Below are 17402 nucleotides of genomic sequence, written 5' to 3'. Positions count from 1 at the left end.
AGCAAGCCATGTATGTATCCATCCATCCATCCATCCATCCACCCACCCATCCATCCATCCATCCATCCATCCATCCATTATTTGCTTATCTATCCAACAAATGATTGTTCCTTGCTTCTTTTATGCCTTGGATCCATGTGGATAAAATAAGAAAGATACAGTCCCTCTCTTTAAAGGAGAAAGGGGGGTGGGGAGGGAAAGGAAGGAGAAGGGGAGGAGAGGGAGAAAGGTTTTTCAACCATGCAAAAAGCAAGCGGTCAGTGTTACAGGGGCTTATAAAAGAGAGCACTATACCCCAGCCTCAGACAACCAGGAAGTCTTGCTGGAAAGAGTGATCTGAAGAGATTTCCAAAGGAACTATTTAAATGGAAAAAAGACTACATTCCCAACAAATACATTGTGTTTTTTGCCTTGTAAGTTTGGGTATCTGCCTGTCAAGGTTTTAGCAGTCATCCTGAAATGGTCATGGTTTTTAAGATTTTCAATTTTCCTTTGCAGCTCAGGGAGCCAGTGGTACTCTGGTGAACCCAGCCCTGGATACGAGTCTGCTTGAAGAATTCTTGGGCAATGACTTCGATTTAGGAGCCTTGTAAGTAATGGTGGTACCGCTCTCCACTTGGACTACTCGCCAGATGTTAACCTCGAGTGCACTGTACATCACCATCAATCTTGGTTTCTTTCTGGACAGTGGCACTTCTGCATCTGGGACTGTAGGCACTGGATGAGACAATGGATGCAAGATTTAGCCCTGTGCCAGCCCCAGACAAGAGTCTCCAACTAGGGCCTCTGTGTCTAGAGCAGCAGAAGATGGGGTGGGGTGGAGGGCAAGCGAGCCAGAGCCTTGCAGCTTGCAAACGGGCTAGAGGGGAATTGTGGCATCCTTCTTGTGTGTTTCTTGCTGTCCTGTCATGAGATGGCTTTCTTGGGATATCTTAGCCACTGATATGTCTTCAGAGACATTGTTTAAAAATCTTAATTCCGGGGGAGTAGTTACAAGCTCTAATTGTGCTTGGGCAAGTATTTACCTCGGAGGGACTCTGGAGCAGTGCACTCATACTGTTGAGATACATCTTTAACATGGAGGTCCTCATGGGGGAGATAAATCGTGCACGTTAAGATTACAGGAAACATCATCTGTAACAGCTACTTTATGGTTGGGGTATGAGATACGACCATGAATGAAGCCGATGGATTCTTCATCGAGAGGTTACCCAGGGCAAAGAGCAGTTTGTCCTGGCAGGGTACCCAGTTTTGTCCCCCTCCAGGACTGGTGATGCATTTGGAAAGTCATAAAAAGCAGACTGACTCTTTATAGGCTTCAGTGTGGATTTGAAATTCTCTACGGACAGTGCATTTCCTTGTTGCTGGCTCTGGGGGTAAGCCGTTTCTTTTTCCTCACTCTTGGCACGCCATAAGTGACTGTCAGGCCTCTCCAGTGGGAACAGAGAGACAATGGCAGGTGTCTGGAGTCCTTTAGTGAGATGAAGGCACGTTAGAGAAAGTAAGATAAGCAGGAAGTGAGGGATGGGGGAAGGTTACTATTTCAGACTGGTGGTGATAACAGCCCTCTCTTGATACATGAATTTACATACACAGCATATTCATGTTTTTTTTTTAAATCTTTCATATTTATGGAGTTCCAGATCTGGAGCAGGTGCTGTGCTGAGCTATGCTCACTGTGGGGCTTTAGAGATGTACCGCTGATGTGTGTGTGGAGGCAGGGGAGTCAGTGCGGAAAACCGGGAACTGGGCTACTGACTTGTTTATAGTCTTACCAGGATAGTCACGTGAAGATCGTGCTGTGATGCGTGTGGGTCCTGCATGGTTTCTCACGGTGTCATTAGCTCAGTGCGCAGTCAGTAAGTCTAGGACTCCATCAGACTTGCCTGAGAGCAATAGTGGCTGCTTTGGGGGCAGCACACGAACAGCACACGAACATGTGATCTCAGCTACTGGAAGGTAAAGTCTCTCTGGTCTCCTCATGCTTTGTGTAGCCCCCAACCTCCAGAAGAGTGCATCTGTCCATTAATCCTCCAAAAGACAAAAGCAGAGTGTGTGTCCAAGAGGAAAGAGATTATAAGGCAAATCGGTACATTTTTTTTTTTTTTTTTTGCCAGCTGCTAAGAATCTCTTGATGTTTGTTTCCACAGTCACCTGCTCCAGAAGCTAGAGACCATATTAACCACTTAGAGAGTGACCCATGTGTCCATCACTCTCTGGTTTCTGGAAATTCTTTTGACATAAGAGACAAAATCAGAGCACAAAGGCCCCAAAGAGCCTACTGTGTGCAGCCAGGGTCCTTGACCCCGTGATCATGAGGAGGGAGAGACTTACAGCACAGATTAACTCCAAACAAATGTGTGCATCATCAACGCCTTTGTTTTTTGACCATTTGTCTAGTTTTGAACATAGTGCTTATGAGTTCTTTGTTTAAATTTCCTGAAAAGAACCACAACATTTCTTTAAACAAGTGCAATGCACTGAGCCTGGGCTGACTTATTATGAAGTAAGATAAAGGCGTGGCCATGCTGAATTTGGAGGGCAGCAAACTGTGAGGAAGACACAGAAAACTTAAAATTGGTTGAAAACCACCAACTCACATTGCAGTCGCTGGATGCAGGGGCTCGTCCACTTCTCTCTCTCTCTCTCTCTCTCTCTCTCTCTCTCTCTCTCTCTCTCTCTCTCTCGACAGGGTTTCCCTGTATAGTTTTGGTGCCTGTCCTGGAACTCACTTTGTAGACCAGGCTGGCCTCGAACTCACAGAGATCCGCCTGCCTCTGCCTCCTGAGTGCTGGGATTAAAGGTGTGCGCCGCCACCGCCCGTCCCGTCCCATCCACTTCTCTGAACAGTGAATAACTTTTGTTTTGACCGGCATTTATTCTGCTCAGACAGCAGCTGTAGTAGATATTTTCTCGAGGATTGGTTCACATTTCAGTTCCCCACCACACCACACAACAGCACAGTGACCAGCAGGAGATGTGGCCAGTTATGCACTGACTCTGGGGTATCTTCTCTCTTTCCCAAGATTCTCCATTAAATTTTTAACATGCGTGTTTGTTCCACAGTCTCTTCTGGTTCCTCAGGCCCGAAAGACTGAATTTGTATTGGAGTTTTAGTTGCTCTGTGGTTCCACTTTGGTCAGCTAAGAGCTGTAAATAGACAGTCAGTGCCAGCCATTACCATCCTCTAAGTCTCTGGCTCTCCAGAATCCCGTGCTCTTGTCTACTTCCCAGCATCCCTAGGTAGTTATGCCCTCCCAGAGCTTAAAGCTCCCACCAGCTGGAGGACCGGGTTAGACAGGAGTGTACCACTCAGAGGTGGGAAAGCTGTTGGCGACTCTGCCGCAGTCCTGATCTGGTGGAAAGCTGTTGGTGACTGTCCTGCGGTTCTGAACCAGTGGCTGCTCTGGTTTTAATGTCACAGGCTTTCTGGCCGTATGCGCTGTTTCATTATTCTGTACGAGTCCTGCATGCAAGCGGTCATGTTCAAAGGTGGGCTTCACTGCAGAGTGATCAGCTAGGGATGGCCATTGATTTCCAATTAACATGACTAAAATGGGGGAGGGCACAGGAGAGAGATGGCTCAGTGGCCATCTGAGGGCGCGAGTTCCTGTCCTAGCATGTACATCTGGCAGTTCACAGCTACCTGTAACTCTAGCTCCCAGGAATCTGACACCTTCTTCTGGCCTACACACACACACACACACACACACACACACACACACACACACACACGCTCATGCATAGATATATACACACACTCATACATACATACAAACATACATACATTCATACATACATACATACACACACACACATGCACACATACATGCACTCATACGTACATACACATAAAATTTTTCTGCATCACAAATTATTATAAGATTGTGCCCCCTCCTTATCCACAAGCACGTTCAATGTTCCTTCAGAAATATTCCAGTTCCTTACTTGTCTTAAACCTGCTGAGATGTGTGCAAAGCAGGACCGGGAAAGGGTCTTACAGTTTAGCGTTCACATTTCCTTTCCTTTGGAGGGCTGGGGATAGAACCCAGTGCCCACCACATGCTAAGCGAGCTCTCCACACCGAGACGTGTCCGCAGCCTCAATATTTAGTTTGCAGTGAACCCTTTCGTGTTTATCCCTGCTGTCTTGAGTGTGCCTGGTCACCCTGTACCACAGTCTCCCTGGCTCCGTTTCCTCAGAGAACAACCTCCTCCAACTGTGGAGTGGGGAGTGGGGACTGACCTCAGGGTCCAGTCGTTCCTTATTCCCCCATCTGATTCTATGTCCAGCTCCACACTTCTGGGTTTGAAGCTTCAGGTGACGCTAGTGTCCCGAGCTGTGTTTTGAGCTTTGTTTGATGGGATTTTTCCTTGTTGTGCCCTGATACCCCCTCTTCCATACCCCGACAGTCTCTGTTAATTCAGTCCCGCCATCCAATCTCATCCGCCACCGTGTTACTGAAATGCAGTCTGTGGTGGGCTAAGTCCAGGTACTCTAAACCTTTTGGTTTTTATGCCTGTGGATTCCTTTACCTTGATAAAGATAAATATTCACTCTTCCTTATTAATAGGGGGAGAATAAATTTTAAAAGAACCAATCTGAGGGTAAAAAGTTTCTTTTTTAAAAAAAACTTCTATATTTAAAAATTACTTTTTAAAATTTGCATACAAAGTAACAGCCATCAATCATGTCATTTTCACATATACGTGTCATTGTATCCCAACCCCACTGCTTCTCCATTCTGTCTCCCCCACACCCCCAAACAGTGAACGATGAAAACAAACTCTTCTCGTCTTTGCATTTTACCGGAATCTTTTTTTTTTTCTTTACATATTCCTTTTGTGGAACCCTTGAGTTCCTTCCAAGAGCTTGGGATGCCCCACACTTACATGGACGGAAGACCTCTGCTCGCTTCCGTGACAGCATCTTGCGCTCTTTTGAACACTAAATTTCGGAGCATTACAGTACAGGCTTGGTGGACGCTTCCCCAATTCTCCCAAAACTGTGAAGATTGTGTGGTCATGATTGACATTTTGTAGGGGGCGGGGCGGAGGCCTGGCGAGGTGAAGAGCTGGGACTCAAAGACCAGCCACTCACACTGGAGGAGTTGGAGGAACTCAGCTTTCTTTCTTCCCTGATGATGCTGTACACAGAGGGCTGCTCCCGTTGGAGACTAAAACAGGATGAAAACAGAGCAAAAACAAAAAAGCAGTATTTCTAATCCCCAGGCAACGGCAGCTCCCTGACACCCCGCCCTATTCTGCATCGGACCCACGTTCTCCTCCACAGGTCAAAGGTGAGTCGTCCGTCCACATAGCACCTCTGCACGGTTGACTCCAGATCGGGTGGTGTGACTGAGAGGTACCTGTCGCTCCTGTCTTCCCCGCAGGCGCATGCTGCGGGACCCCGAGGCCTGCAGCGGGCAGGATGCCCGCCACCTTCCTGCAGTCCATCACCACCACCACCACACCCGGGGTGCCGCCTGAGCACCCACCGCAGAGCGTGTCCAGCCAAACCCACAGCAGCTTTCACAACGGCTACCTGGACTCCAGACCCCTCGCCACCCCCCGCCACCAAACCGGGCCTTCCCATCTGGGCATGAGTTGCCCTTACCGTCAGCAGCCTCTGTACCACGTTCCTGGGTAAAGGATAAGATACTTAATGCTGAGCCCACCACCTCAGCGTCCACAGCTGGAGTGCCCAGGAGGGACCGCGGCAGCCTGTCCAGCAGGTGGCAGTGTGGAGTCGCACACAGGACCACGATGAGGCCCTGATGTTCTCTGCTTAGACAGTTTTCATTAGAAATCCCCTCCACTCAAGGTCCTCGTCCGACAAAAAGTCAAAATGTCAGGAATGCTAGAACAGCTCCAGGTGGCGAGACGAAGTACTACTTTCTTACGCCGCCTCCCTCCCGCCGAGGGGCTCAGGGCAGTTTGAGAATGAGTTAGTTCTCCCATAACTGTCAATCAAGTCTTCTTCTCTTTGCTCCTCTTTTTCTGGCCTCTCTTCCTCCCTTCTCTGAAAAGCCAGGGCCGCTGGTGACTGTGTCAAAGTCCCACGAGAAGAGAATTCTCAGATGTAACATGTACTCACCTGAATGCTCAGTCTGGATCTTTCCCGCTGCTTTGAAACTACGGCCAGTTTACCTTTCAGGCAGGTGGATCTTAGATCGGTTGGACATAGAAAGACTCAATTTCAGAACAGTAGCCACCACCACCACCACCATCCCCCCCCCAAAAAAAAAAAAATCTGAAAGAATTGGGATTAGACTAAGGAAACCAGAGAGCAAAGATCTGGGAAATTCAGTTTGTTTTCGTGCAACGAGCCAAGGTGCTAATCAACTTTTCGGTTTCTTTAGAGCCTCGTTGCCTCCGACAAAGAAGAGAAAGCATGCGCAGATCCGAGAGGACTCCGGGGATGGCCGCGTGTGGGCCCACCACTTCAGTCCAAGTGAGCAAGCGGGGCTGTGTGTCAAAGCCAAGATGTGAAAGCCTTGGCTGTGGTGTCGAGGCTTTTGACCTGCCTCTCTGCAGCCCGCATAGCCATGTCCCCTCCCATAGAGGAGCCACAGCGGGCTCCGGGATTGTCTTCCACCCTCTTGATGTAGCTTTCGTGTAGGTCAGCCACACAAGCGCCCCCCAGGGACAGTTGCTGTTGTCCCTCCCTCGCGTAGGTAAAACGCTAGCCTTTGTAGTTCAGGAGGAACGTGTCTCAGGACGCAGGCTCCAAGCCTGGGCGAGTGGGTACATCCAGAGCTGCTGCTCGTTTCCTCGAGACCCTCTGTAACTTTATTACAGTTGACTCGGGATCTTTGTAAAATGCAGGCTCGGCTCAGTGAGTCTGAGCTGGGATCTGAGCGGTGGGGTGGGGTGGGGGCAAGTTGAGCGTCCCCATCGCTCGTATCAAATTGGATGCTTCCTCAGAGAGCTTGAGAGTTTGTAAAGTTATTGCAGAAGTATTTCATTAGCAACATCCGATGTCAGGCCGGGGAGATGGCCCAGTAGTTAGAGCGACTGGGCTTCACACTGCATGCTTGAGGACCTGAGTTCGGATCCCCAGAACGCACAGAAATGCCAGACGGCTGTGGCAGCCAGCCTGCAACTCCAGTGCTCCAAATGTGAAGACAGTTGATCCCAGCAGCAAGCTGGCCAGACAGGACATCCATATGGTCAAGCTCTGGGTTCCCCTGAGAGACCCTACTTCAGCGAGGGAGGTGGGGAGCAATGGGGGAAGACTCCCCAGACCAACCTCAGGCCTCCACATGTACACATACAACACATGTATCTGCACACATGTGGATATGTATACACACTGCACACCACACACATAAACTTGAGAAAACAAACAAACAAACAAACAAACAAAACCACCCAATGCCGAAAGTGGTCAGCCTCCTAGTTATTTACCTTATATAACAAGTAGCACATCTGTTTTGAGCTTAAAGTGATGGAGTTGGGAATAGCTTGGTCTTTTGAGATCTGAAGGGGAACGGTTAGAATTTTTGGGAAAAGGGATAATACTCCAGGCCTATTCTACTTGCTACTGTAAACATTCAAATGCATGCAGCGTGAACAGTGCCCCAAATTCAGTGTATAAATCCATATTCTGTCTCCAGGAGTCAGTTTGGTGAGAAGCCCAGGATCTCCTCTAGGCACCCCCCCTCCTATTCTTGTCCCCAAACTCTCATGATCCATGCTCCAAAAAGAGGTACCTCTTGCTTCCTGCAAGCTGGGGTTGCTGTCTTTGACTTAAATAACCCCGTGGTGGGAGAGGACCCTTCCAGAGACAACTGGCTTCAGCTGTGGCGTGGGCACGTGTGTACGTGGCTTTGTTGTTTGCTTCTGTGGATAATGACATCACCTTCGCAGTCAAGTCCCACGTGTGGTGGTCATCTCTGAGAGCGCTAATGCTAGAATTGCACTGGGCACCCTGTGTGAGCTGAGCCTTGAACCTCTTCCTGCCTCTTATTGATCCGGGAGCACTAGCAGTGAGACCTTTCTCCCCAACCATTGATGCACAGAATGCTTGTTAAAGCCCTGCTTTTGGATGTAGAACCCTCTCTCTCCCTTTCTGTGCAAGGTCACCCTAGTTTCTTCAGGGATCCTGGCCATTTAGCTCACAGCTAGAACATATACACTGATCTGTCCACTGTTCTGAGGACATCCCAGCTGCCTAGGTGATGCCTAGCAAGCCAGTCAGGTCTTCCAAGAGTTTCTTCCTCAAAGGGCCAGGTTGCTGCTCAATTAGTCTTGGCCATTCCAGAGTTAAAGCTTCATCCTGTGATGGTTTTCTGCCACTGTCTTAGAATGGACATTGATTTTTTTTTTCACCTTCTTCAAAGGAAGCTCTGAAGAGCAGCTGAAATGTCCCAGCAGGTAGGAACTCCTGGATCCCTTAAGTCCCCTTTAAAGGTCACTGAAAAGCTGGCTAGAGGTAATTGGTTCCAGATGACTGTTTGAGAATGAAAAATAAGCAATTTCCAGGACACAAAAGAAAGAAAAGAAAAGAAAAAGAAACATAAATGACTTAGCTATGCCGTTTTGGTATACATTTTGTGCTGTTTGATTTGGGGTCGCAGAGACCACAGACCCTTACACCACTTGGCAGGAAGGAGAAGCCTACACTGGTCTTGTCATCGAGGGTAGGACTGGATTGCAGATTTTATTTTTATTTTTTAATGAGGAAAGATAGTCTACATCAACCAACAAGGCTTTGCTAACGTATCAGTTCTATTCTCGTGTTGTTTCAGAATGCCGGACAAAGGCAGTGTCATGAAAGTCAAAGGCAGTTTATTTTGGCTCACAGTTTGAGGGTATCCGCCATCATTGTGGGGAAGTCATGACAGCACATGCCCAAGGCTTGTGGTCATATCGTATCCACGGTCAGGAAGCAGTCAACATGAATACTGCTCCTCAACCAGTATTCTCCCCTTCTCCCCATTTCTTCTTTCCTTTTTATTCAGTCATGGAACACAGCCCACAGGATCCTGCCACCACATACAGGGTGGGTCTTCCCTGTTCAGTTGGGTGTTTTGAGAAATGTTCCTATAGACACACCTCCCCAGGTGTGTTTCCATGGTGATTCCGAATCTTGTCAGATCTACAGTGAAGACTCTCCATCATAGCTGGTGACCTTCTCCCAGCAGTACACACTGGGCAAGGCCTCCATGGCACTGTTTGTGGAGCTTGAAATGTAGAACGGCTGGGTTGGTGGGAACAGAGGTAGAGTATTACAGAGAGAGAAGGAGAGAGAGGGGAAGGGACAGAGACAGAGAGAGGGAAAGAGAGAGAGGGAGGGAGAGAGGGAGGGAGGGAGGGAGGGAGAGAGAGAGAGAGAGAGAGAGAGAGCGTGCGAGCACACTACAGGTGTATTGGTTCCAGTTCTTTGACTCTTGACCCTACCTGCCTGAATAAGGGAGGGTTCCTTTGCTTCACATATATACTATTATATGTATGAAGCATTTGGCCTGCACCTATGTATGTAATGTCTGGTGCCTGTGGAGGTTAGAAGAGGGTGTTGGTTGCCCTGAAACTGGAGTTATGGATGTTTTAAGCCACCTTGTGTGTGCTGGGAACCAAGCTCAGGTCCTCTCTCTTAAATCACTGAACCTTCCCTCCAGCCCTGACTCTCCCGTATTTTGAACCCCAAACATGACAGGGTTTTCAGCCTTAAAGGCAGGATCACAGTGGGAGGTACAGTGGCTGAACATGCCATACAGGGCAGAGACTGACCTGTTTTAGCTCTTCAGCAGCTGGGGATTCTCCCAGCATGGCCTCCCTTAATTATCAAACAAGTATTGTGACTTCTGATTCGCTCACCTGAGAGTCTTTCAGAGTGAGGTCTACAGGGTATTTCAAAAGGCATTAGACACAAGCCACCAGCTCTCTCTAGTGGAATTTGGATTCGCTGCTGCCCTCAATGTCTTATATGTTCTCCAGAGATGCTCAGATAACGTGAAGGGAAGAAGGAAGTTTACATGCATGTTTTCCTCGTAACAGCTGTGACACTAAGAACGTTATTTCAGGACTTTGAACCCTGGTGTCAACACTTGTTCCTGAGATTTAGGATCCTTGTCTCACAACCAGATCAGAAGCATTTGGTGGCACATCCTCAAACATACTCTATTAGCCACAGATACAACACCCAGGCATAGACCTAACAGAAATGTAAACACCCACCCACCGAAAGACAGGCGACTCAGAATGTCCATCATTCCATCACTCATAATTCAGATGGTTGTCAATGGCCAGTTATACAATAGTGTATGATATGGCAATGAAAACAAAAGATGCCATTTGCATCAATAAGAGTCGAACATAAACATAATGGTGGGTAAAAGATGCCAACACGCCTTTAATCCCAGCACTCAAGAAGCAGAGGCAGGCGGATCTCTGTGAGTTCGAGGCCAGCCTGGTCTACAGAGTGAGATCCAGGACAGGCACCAAAGCTACACAGAGAAACCCTGTCTCAAAAAACAAACAAACAAAAAACAAAACAAAAAAGATGCCAACACCGATATTACTATATTATGTTCTCTCTCTCCTCTCCCCTCCTCCCTTCCCCCCTCCCTCTTTCCCTGCTCCACTTCCTTCTTTCTGATGCTGGTGCTGGGGATGGGACCTGCACCTTGTTCATGTAAGCACTCTACCAGTGGGCAACACCCCATCCCTGCTACCCCATCTCTACAAATTTCTCTGTGCTGTCAGAGTGCAAGACAGTGGCGGTTATCAGAAGGGATATGTGTGTATCTTCGAGAAGGCTAATCCTGTTGCTTGAGCTGATGGTGGTTATACAGTAGACGTACATATAAAGAAGTTTAAAAAGTGTGCTAATGTCAACTAAACTTCAAAGACCTCTATCGAAAAAGGGGCTTCTCACCTCGGAGATGACTTTAGGAGTTGGTGAAAAGCCAGCTCTGGGGCAGTCCTCAGGGTGCAAAATGTGCCAAGGGCTGCTTATTAGAAGTAATAAGACAACTGGTGGTGGTGGTGCATGCCTTTAATTCCAGCACTCAGAAGGCAGAGGCAGGCGGATCTCTGTGAGTTCGAGGCCAGCCTGGACTGCAGAGTGAGTTCCAGGAAAGGCGCAAAACTACACAGAAAAACCCTGTCTCAAAAAAACAAACAAACAAACAAACAAAAAAAAAGTAATAAGACAAGGAAAAGAAATTAAGAAAAAAAAATGGATCTCAGTTGCTGGGTAGTGGTGGTGCATGCCTTTAATCTCAGCACTCAGGAGGCAGAGGCAGGTGAATTACTGAGTTTGAGGACAGTCTGGTCTACAGAGTGAGTTCCAGAACAGCCAGGGCTACAGAAAGAAACCCTGTCTTTAAAAAAAAAAATGGATCCCAGCATCGACCTTGGGAAGCTAGGACTAACCCACCCCAGCATGGCCACAGGGACTCCTTTACATTTTGATGGGGAAAGGCAGGAAATGCCTTTATCTTTAATGGTAACTCCCATGTTGTTGGCACTGAACTCCCGCTGGCATTCCCTTTCAATGAAGGCTGGAAGGAGCAGAGTTGGTCTTTGGGTCCACCTGGGTCCACTGACCTTGTTCCCACATGTGAGTGAGTAGAAGCCAATGAGTTGGCCTCCAGTCAAGACACCAGATAGAGTCACTTCAGGATCGGGAGTATTTCCCAAGCTTCGTAGGAATAGCAGACATTAACAATACCACAGGCAGTTCTGTTTAAATGCTCACAGTGGCAGACACTGAGCAGACAGGGCCTCACTGAATCACTTCGGTAACACAGGAGGAAGCATGCGGTGGTTCCACTGAAGCTCGGAGACTGTCACCTTTTTCCTGGATGTTTCTCCTTTAGGAGTGAAAGTGTGATACACAGCCCAGGACAGGCTTGGATGGAAGGAGAAGCGAGGGCAGCCTCTGCTTTTGAGCCTGAAGGCAGTTGGGACAGTGAGGACGTGAGGCGTTCCAGCATTGCGCTGCTTGTATCCTCAGATGAGAAGTCTAACAACAACCCCAAATCACACGCTTTGTTAGGAGACATCTGGTGCCACTCTCCCAAGAAAGTACATTTTCTGTGACATTTGGGGTGCAAAGCAACTTGAAGCCACTCTGTTTTATGGGAGGATAAGGAAATGAAAATCGGATGAGTTAAAAGAAAACACAGACCCTTTCTCTTACATTCCCCATGGGCTGGTGGCACATTCTGTAGATGCTAGTGTTCCGCCCCCATGGCACTGCTGACAGCCCCACCTGATCTTACCAAGGCCCGCTATCTCATTCCTGATGTCAGGCAGGGTGTCCCACAACCTGCTGATCCCCTTGCTCTCACCAACCAGTCCTCTTTTTATTTCTCTGTCCTTATTTATTTGTTTATCTTGATGACCCAATGATTTTTCACTAGTGTTTCTTATAAAATACAGACATCTTACCAATAGGCACAACACTGAAGAAAATGTCTCACCCTCTCCTACCAACCACTAATTGCATACGAGTTTTTGTGAGCTACGTCCCACTCCATGACAGGAGATTGATGGCCCCAGTCTTGTTCAGATAATCACAGTGGCTATGAGCTCAAGAGAGCAATGGCCATGTCATACCCAGAACGCAGGGTTCTACAATATTCCACCCCATCCTCTGGCCTGATGTTCTTTCTTTCCTCTCTTCTGTAGTGTCCTCTGAGCCTTGGAGGAGGTGATATGGATATCTCATTTACAGCTGAGCAGGCAGCAGTTATTTATTCTTGTCACTGTGACAGTGTATGCATCTCTGTGGTCACCACTGACCACTGCAGAAAGAAGCTCCCCTAGCCACAGCTGACAGCCGCCGCCGCCACCGCCAGTGAGCATAACCATGATTATTTAGAAGACAATTGGATGGGCAGATCATGTCCATTTAGCAAAGTAACTGTGGTAGACTCCCTCTTAGGGCCTGTGGCCTCCCTAGCTGTGGACTTTTGACAGGTTTACAGTGTCAGAAGTGAATTCCCTCCTGTGGAATAGGCCTCAAACCTAAGCAGAAAGTGATTGTTTACTCCCATCACAGACTTGACACTATTGTACAAGGGGTGCATCTTGCCCAGCTGGTTGGTGGTGTTGCTTTCAGGGTCCACAATTGAACATGACTGTTGATGGTCAATCCTTCCCCAGGAGTTAGCATAGCATCTTCCAGTGCTGTGTGGGCTAGCTAGCAGAGAGGAAGTTTCCAGTCTGGATCTGATTAATTCCTTTATGTCCTGGGACTAGAGAATGTGGTACCTTTAGCAGCAGGTCTTACCAACCACTTTTGGTGGGTAACCGGTAGCAGTTACAATTGCATGTATTGATTTGGCAATCTCGGGGGCCTCCTTGGCCAACAGCCCAGGGGAAAGTAGCCCACCCCTAGCACTGGGGTTCGCATTTAATAATGCATGGCTTCTTGGGTCAACTGTATCTGTCCATATAATTTAACCTCTGTTCAAGATATATATATATATATATATATATATAAATATGTGTGCATATATTATATGTATACATATTATATGTATATACACATGTGTATATAATATATGTATAATTATTATATACGTGTATAAAATATATAAATAAATATAAATATATTATATAATATTATTTATGTAATTTTTAATTGTATATAGGTGTGTGTATGTGACCATGAGTGCAGGTGCCCACAGGGGCCAGAAGAGGGCGTCAGATGCCCTGAAACTGGAGTTACAGATGGTTATGTGCTGCCTGACATGAGTGCTGGGAACCAAACTTGGGTTCTCTGCAGAAGTATGCACTCTTAACCACCGAGCCATCTCTCCAGTCCCCTTTGAAAATAAGCTGAGGACCCAGTTTCTTTATAGCCTTTTACACATCCCTAGTTTTGATTGGCTCTCGGCCTCTCACTCACCTTTCGGCCCCACCCCCTTACACCATTTCACACCAGCGTCATCTTGCATGAGTCCTGCTACCATCCCTCAAGCTTCATTTCCTCTCTCCCGTAGGACCTTTTCCAGCTTCACTGCCTCTGCACCCTCCGCGGCGCACACAAATACGCATGTATAAAAATTAGAAAATAGGATCTTCATATGAAAGCAAACTTGTGACATTCATCTTTCTGAATCTGGGTTAACTCTCTTTATATAGTATATTCTAGTCTCATCCATCTTCCTTTCAATTTTTCATTTTTATTTACTACTGAATAGAATTCTATTCTATTTATGGGCCACATTTTCATTATCCATATACCAGTTGATGAACACCAAGGCTGATTTTACCTCCTTGCTATTGTGATACAGAGGAGAAATAAGCTCGGATGTGCAAGTCTCTCTGTGGTAGGATATAGAGCTCTTTGGGGACATGCCTAGGGATGGTTCAGTTGACCATACTGTATTCTCATTTTAGTTTTTCATGACTCCGGGGCTGACTTACATGCTAGCTGTACCAGTGTATTCTCTCATCAACAGAGAATAAGTGTTTCCCCTTCTCTACAAACCTCCCAGGATCTCTTGACATCTGTTCTCTTGAGAAGAGTCTCAGAGTAGGTTTAACTCGGTTTTCCTGATAGCTAAGGATGCTGGCACTTTTAAAAACATCTATTGGGGGAGATGGCTTAGCAGTTAAGAGCACATGTTGCTCTTATAGAGGAGCTGGCCTCACATGGTGACTCCCAACTGTCTGCAACTCCAGTTCCAGGGAGTCTGATGCCCTCTTCTGCTCTCCATGTGCACAAGGAACACACATACACACACACACACACACACACACACACACACACTCACACACTCACACACACACTCAGGCATAACACTCATCCACATAAAGTAAAATAAATAAATGTTAAAAAACATATTTATTGGTTATTTGTATTTCTTCTTTTGTAAATTCTCAGTTCAGTTTCTTAGCCCAATTTTTAAATTAAGTGGTTAGTTTTCTCACTTGGTTTCTTGAGTTCTATGTATGTTCTGGGTATTAATTCCCTGTCAGATGTGTACCTAGCAAAGATTTTCTTCCATTCTGTGAGCTATCTCTCCACTCAGATTGTTCCCTTTGCTGTTCAGAAGCCTTTGAACCCCATGAGGTCCCATCTAACTAGATGCTGGTCTCCTTCTGAGCTACTGGAGTCCTGTTGAGAAAGTCCTTATCTGTGACTGCATTTTCCCTCTAGTGATTTTAAAGTATGAGATCCTTGACCCATTTGGGGTGAGAAATAAGGATCTAGTTTGTTCTTCTACATGCAGATATCTAGTTTTTCTAGCACCAGTTTGAAGAATCTACATTTTTCTCCATTGTGCATCTTTGAAATCACTGAGAGCCACAGACTCTTGGTGCTACAAAGATCTGTAACAAATTAGGATGTTGACTGAAATTAGTAAAGCTGAAAACCCAAATCATTAAATTGCCTTAAACACACACACACACACACACACACACACACACACACACACACACACACAAGCAAATACTCTCCTAACCCAACCACGAAAACCCAAACCAAACATAAAACCAACCAGATCTGTTGGCTCCTTTGACACAAGAGTTTAGGATTGGACCCAGAATTCAAGTCATATCAGGACCGAATGCCAACATTGCTTTCCCCATTGACTCAGTGCTGTCTTCATCCCCAGATGGGCTTTCTCTTCTCCCTGAATGGTACCAGCTGCTCTTGAGAATGTATCTCAGAGGCTCAAACCTTATGGGAAAGAGAAAGCATCTTGGTCATTTCATTACTCAAAGTGCTGAGATCTACTGTGCTTTCATTGGATGAGGTCACATGGCCACCCTGGATGCAAGTAGTTAATGCTGTATCTTGATTGAACCCTGGGTAACTACACTCTTGGGGCTGGGCATAGACTTCACTAGGACCAGACACACAGGAAGTGACAAGCTATATAGGAAGTAGGATCCCACAGGTGTCCAATGATCCTTCTTAGTGCTCACTGACCTGAAAGGGCTTTTCTGGGTCCGCGGCATGTCTCTTGCCTCTTAGCACTCAGTAGCTCCTGCTTTACATACAACCCGCTCCCCAGCTCCGTGCAGCTCCCTGTGAGTCTTAGAGGAACAGCCTGGTAGGAATAATCTAACTCACCTGTTTGTTTTTGCAGTGACAAGTAGGACTCACAGCATTGATGTGCAGGACCATGACCAAGAGGGACACAATGGGATGCCCGTGGACCAGTGCTCCCCTGCTCTGAAGTGGCAGCCATACCAAACTGTTCCTTGGCACAGCTTATTAAACAGTCATTATGAGAAACTGTAAGTGGTCTTAGCAATGCCTTGGGATGGACTGGAGATTCGGTGTCAGGTGTGGGAGCCGTGCTAAATCTTAGGACTTAATCCATGTGTTGGGTGGATCACTGAGAAAGTTCTGTCCTACCCCTTATATTTTACATCTTAAATAAAAACATCATTGGGATGAAGGCTCCTGGCTTTCAAGAACCCAGGCTTGTAATTCCAATTCATTATAATTTACCCACTAAATGTCGGCAGGAGAGGAACTCTTCCTAGGATAAGAAGCCCGGTTAAAAGGAAAAGCTGGGGGCTGGCCAGATGGCTGAGCAGGAAAGGGTGCTTGCTGTCAAATTTGTTGACCAGAGTTCAATCCCCGGAACCCACATGGTAGAAAGAGAAAACTGAGTCCTACGAGTTGTCTTCTGACCTCCACATGTGCATCCAAGATAAACGTTAAAAAAGAAAATATAAAGCAAAAAGGAAACACTGGAAAAAACCAGCACCCAGCTTTGCAGTAAATGTATAAATACCATAGAATACTTGGGGTGCACTAAATTGGTTGCCAAGTGACTACTCCTAAGTTCTGTGCCGGGAATCAGTGTTGTCGTGCTCAAAGGCAACATGCTTTGACTGAAGCTTGACTTTTCAAGTAATAAATATAACATGAGATGAGAAATACTAGGAAACATACTTAAGGGTCTTTCTGGTGTTTACCAAACTCAAATATAACAAAGCTTATCTCTGGAACCCTTATCCAGGATAGGCTACAGGAATAAATGTTTTTCTAGAAGTCAAGCCCAAGGGTTCAAAAAGATTTGGGGCGTTGTGTTTACTAGGTAGCAGAAGGAAGCTGATTTCATTGAAATGTCACAGCTGTGCCTGGCTTCTGTGTGCAATTAGAAAACACAGGGAGGCTGCTGGGCCTTGCTTCTGAGTCAGCCTCCCTTAATTACCTTTTGGAGAGAATGTTCTGTCTGAAGTACGAACTGTCACAGGCAGGTGTGTGCTTTAGTAAAGCCTTCCTGTCTCCATGCGTCTGAGTCAGCCTTTAAAAGGTAAGTGTTCTCTCTCTCACAGAAGAGACTTTTAAACCATGTTTCCATGTGGCTTAGTGGGGAGAGCAGTCCTGAGTTCCATCCCTGGTCCCACAAGATGGCAGGAGAGAACCAAATCCTGAAAGTTGTTCTCTGACCTTCACATGTGCTGGCACTTAGA

General features: G+C 46.7%; 1 protein-coding gene across 1 annotated transcript in view; it reads left to right on the top strand.

The window, feature by feature from the left end:
- The first annotated feature begins 240 nt into the window (after positions 1-240).
- The window catches only part of Myrfl (myelin regulatory factor like), an 80099-nt gene continuing 62937 nt past the window's right edge, over positions 241-17402 (top strand). Inside the window, exons 1-6 of the mRNA XM_059245798.1 lie at positions 241-256; positions 499-589; positions 5232-5299; positions 5393-5645; positions 6362-6453; positions 16061-16211. Coding sequence (XP_059101781.1) covers positions 241-256; positions 499-589; positions 5232-5299; positions 5393-5645; positions 6362-6453; positions 16061-16211 — 671 coding nt within the window. The remainder of the gene's footprint in view (positions 257-498; positions 590-5231; positions 5300-5392; positions 5646-6361; positions 6454-16060; positions 16212-17402) is intronic.

This window comes from Peromyscus eremicus, chromosome 18 (assembly GCF_949786415.1).
Source record: "Peromyscus eremicus chromosome 18, PerEre_H2_v1, whole genome shotgun sequence".
NCBI classification, from domain to species: domain Eukaryota; kingdom Metazoa; phylum Chordata; class Mammalia; order Rodentia; family Cricetidae; genus Peromyscus; species Peromyscus eremicus.
The sequence above is the reverse complement of the archived record's forward strand: the minus strand, read 5'-3'. Positions and strand labels throughout refer to the sequence as shown.